Source organism: Aptenodytes forsteri, unplaced genomic scaffold, assembly GCF_000699145.1.
Source record: "Aptenodytes forsteri isolate BGI_AS27 unplaced genomic scaffold, ASM69914v1 Scaffold187, whole genome shotgun sequence".
NCBI classification, from domain to species: Eukaryota; Metazoa; Chordata; class Aves; order Sphenisciformes; family Spheniscidae; genus Aptenodytes; species Aptenodytes forsteri.
The window spans coordinates 1,434,969-1,437,210 of record NW_008794084.1 but is presented as its reverse complement, the minus strand read 5'-3'; the positions used below and the strand labels follow the sequence as shown (position 1 = coordinate 1,437,210).

General features: G+C 63.3%; 1 protein-coding gene across 1 annotated transcript in view; it reads left to right on the top strand.

The window, feature by feature from the left end:
- The window catches only part of DSCAML1 (DS cell adhesion molecule like 1), a gene marked incomplete at its 5' end in the record, with an annotated part of 45,500 nt that overhangs the window by 9,259 nt on the left and 33,999 nt on the right, over nucleotides 1-2,242 (top strand). The window contains 3 exon segments of the mRNA XM_009273827.1: nucleotides 238-516; nucleotides 824-943; nucleotides 1,084-1,260. Coding sequence (XP_009272102.1) covers nucleotides 238-516; nucleotides 824-943; nucleotides 1,084-1,260 — 576 coding nt within the window.

The window sequence follows — 2,242 nt, the reverse complement described above, 5'->3', positions numbered from 1 at the left end:
GCTCTTAGCGTGGTGGCCCTGCCAGGTGGGAGACGTCTTCCTGCTGTCCTCTGCTCGGCGGCCCCTTCTGCTCTCCCCTGGCCACGTTCCTGGTGGAAACAAAAGCCTGCCTTAGTTTCTGGGCTGCTTCTCCTCCCGGGGCAGCATCTCCCCCAAGCCCCGCTGCGGCCCATCCCCGCTGGAGGAAGGCTTTCCCTGGACGGGCTCTCCAGCGTGCTCTGCCTCTCCCCTCGACAGTCCCTCCGCTGATCCAGCCCTTCGAGTTCCCGCCAGCCTCCATCGGGCAGCTCCTCTACATCCCCTGCGTGGTCTCCTCTGGGGACATGCCCATCCACATCACCTGGAGGAAGGACGGGCACGTCATCCTCTCCGGCTCTGGCGTCACCATCGAGAGCAAGGAGTTCATGAGCTCCCTGCAGATCTCCAGCGTCTCCCTCAAGCACAACGGCAACTACACCTGCATCGCCAGCAACGACGCCGCCACCGTCAGCCGGGAGCGGCAGCTCATCGTGCGGGGTGAGTGCCGTGGGGCTGACCCAGCCGCGCGCGCAGCCCAGCCCAGCCCAGTCCCCGATACCGCTGCCGTGTCGGGCTCGGCAGGGTGGCCAGCGACGGAGGGGTAGCACGGTAGGGAGCAGGGATGAGTTACGAGGCTAGAGGGAGATAACGCTGTTCTCTGGTTGCAGGAGTGGTGCAGAAACAGGCGGGGAGGGTGAGGAGCAGGGCTGAGCCGGGGCACCCACGTGCCCACCAGCAGGGAGGAGTTGCAAGGAGCTGATGGGGTTTTGGCTACAGCGACCCTCTTTTCTCTCAAATTACTCAGTGCCTCCTCGTTTTGTGGTCCAACCCAACAACCAAGATGGCATTTACGGTAAAGCCGGGGTGCTGAATTGCTCCGTTGACGGGTACCCCCCTCCGAAAGTCATGTGGAAACATGCAAAAGGTAGGGGTGAGACACGGCAGCGCGTGGGGCCCTCCGTGCAGGTGGGGGACGGTCCCCTTTCGGCACGGCTGCCCCAGCACCGAGCCTCACAAACGCTCCTCTGCCTTGGCTGAGCTCTGTGTCCCTGTGTCCCCTCCTAGGAAGCGGCAACCCCCAGCAGTACCACCCCATACCCCTCACGGGCCGCATCCAGATCCTGCCCAACAGTTCCCTGCTCATCCGCCACGTGCTGGAGGAGGACATCGGCTACTACCTCTGCCAGGCCAGCAACGGGGTGGGCACAGACATCAGCAAGTCCATGTTTCTCACCGTGAAGAGTAAGTAGCCGGGGCCGCGCCACGGCGGCGAGGGGCCGTGCCCTGCCCTCGGCACCGCGCATCGATCGATGCGCGGGGCACGGGGAGGGCATTGATTCCCCTCCTCCAGGGACCTCCCTTTTGCCCTGGCTCTGCCCTCGGCACCGCGCATCCCCGCGATCGATGCGCGGGGCACGGGGAGGGCATTGATTCCCCTCCTCCAGGGACCCGCTTCCCTTTTGCTATTAAACACGCTTTGTCCTTAATGAAACCGAGCAATCAATCTACATCATGCAGGAGGAAGGGAAATAGCTGGGCTCGTTTGACAGGGATGGGCTGGGAAGTGTTGTTAGACACCGTGTTTGAACTGCGCTTATTATTGGATTCCTCTCCCGTCGCTATCAGCAGAACACATAATCTTCAGCTCCTCTTTATTTATTTTGATTGTTGCTGCCGTGAGCGTTCGAACCTCAAAAAGGAGGCGGCGGAGGGGGGACCAGCCCGGTCGGGCTCGCTCCTGCAGCATCTCCCGCTTGTCTCCAGAGCTGAGCGGGGCTAAACTCTGCCCTGCCCGCGACGGTGGGACGAGGCAGTGAGCACACCAGCCGCCGGCCTCGTGCCGGGGGGGACACGGAGGCTGCAGGCAGAGCCGTGGGAGCCACCACCCCCCTGGTTGTCCCCTGGGCAGGGTGCTGCCGGGCAGAGGGGATGCGCAGCCCTCCCCGGGCGCCGCCGCGTCCAGGCGAGGGTCTCGCACCTGGGGAATCGCCCGGGACAAGGCAAGGAGAGAGCGGCGCTGGCTGGGGCGGCCCCCTTGCTGCCTGCCCTCCCCAGCCAAGCGCTTGATTTTCTGGCATCGGCAGGCGTTCCTCTCAGGGCTTCTCCCCTCCTCATCCAGCCTCTGCTTTCCTGAGTTTCTGCTCCCCTCCCTGTCAGCTCTTTAATTTATCCCTCCGACTGATGAATCGAAACGAGTGACTTCAAACACCACACTTCAGTAAGG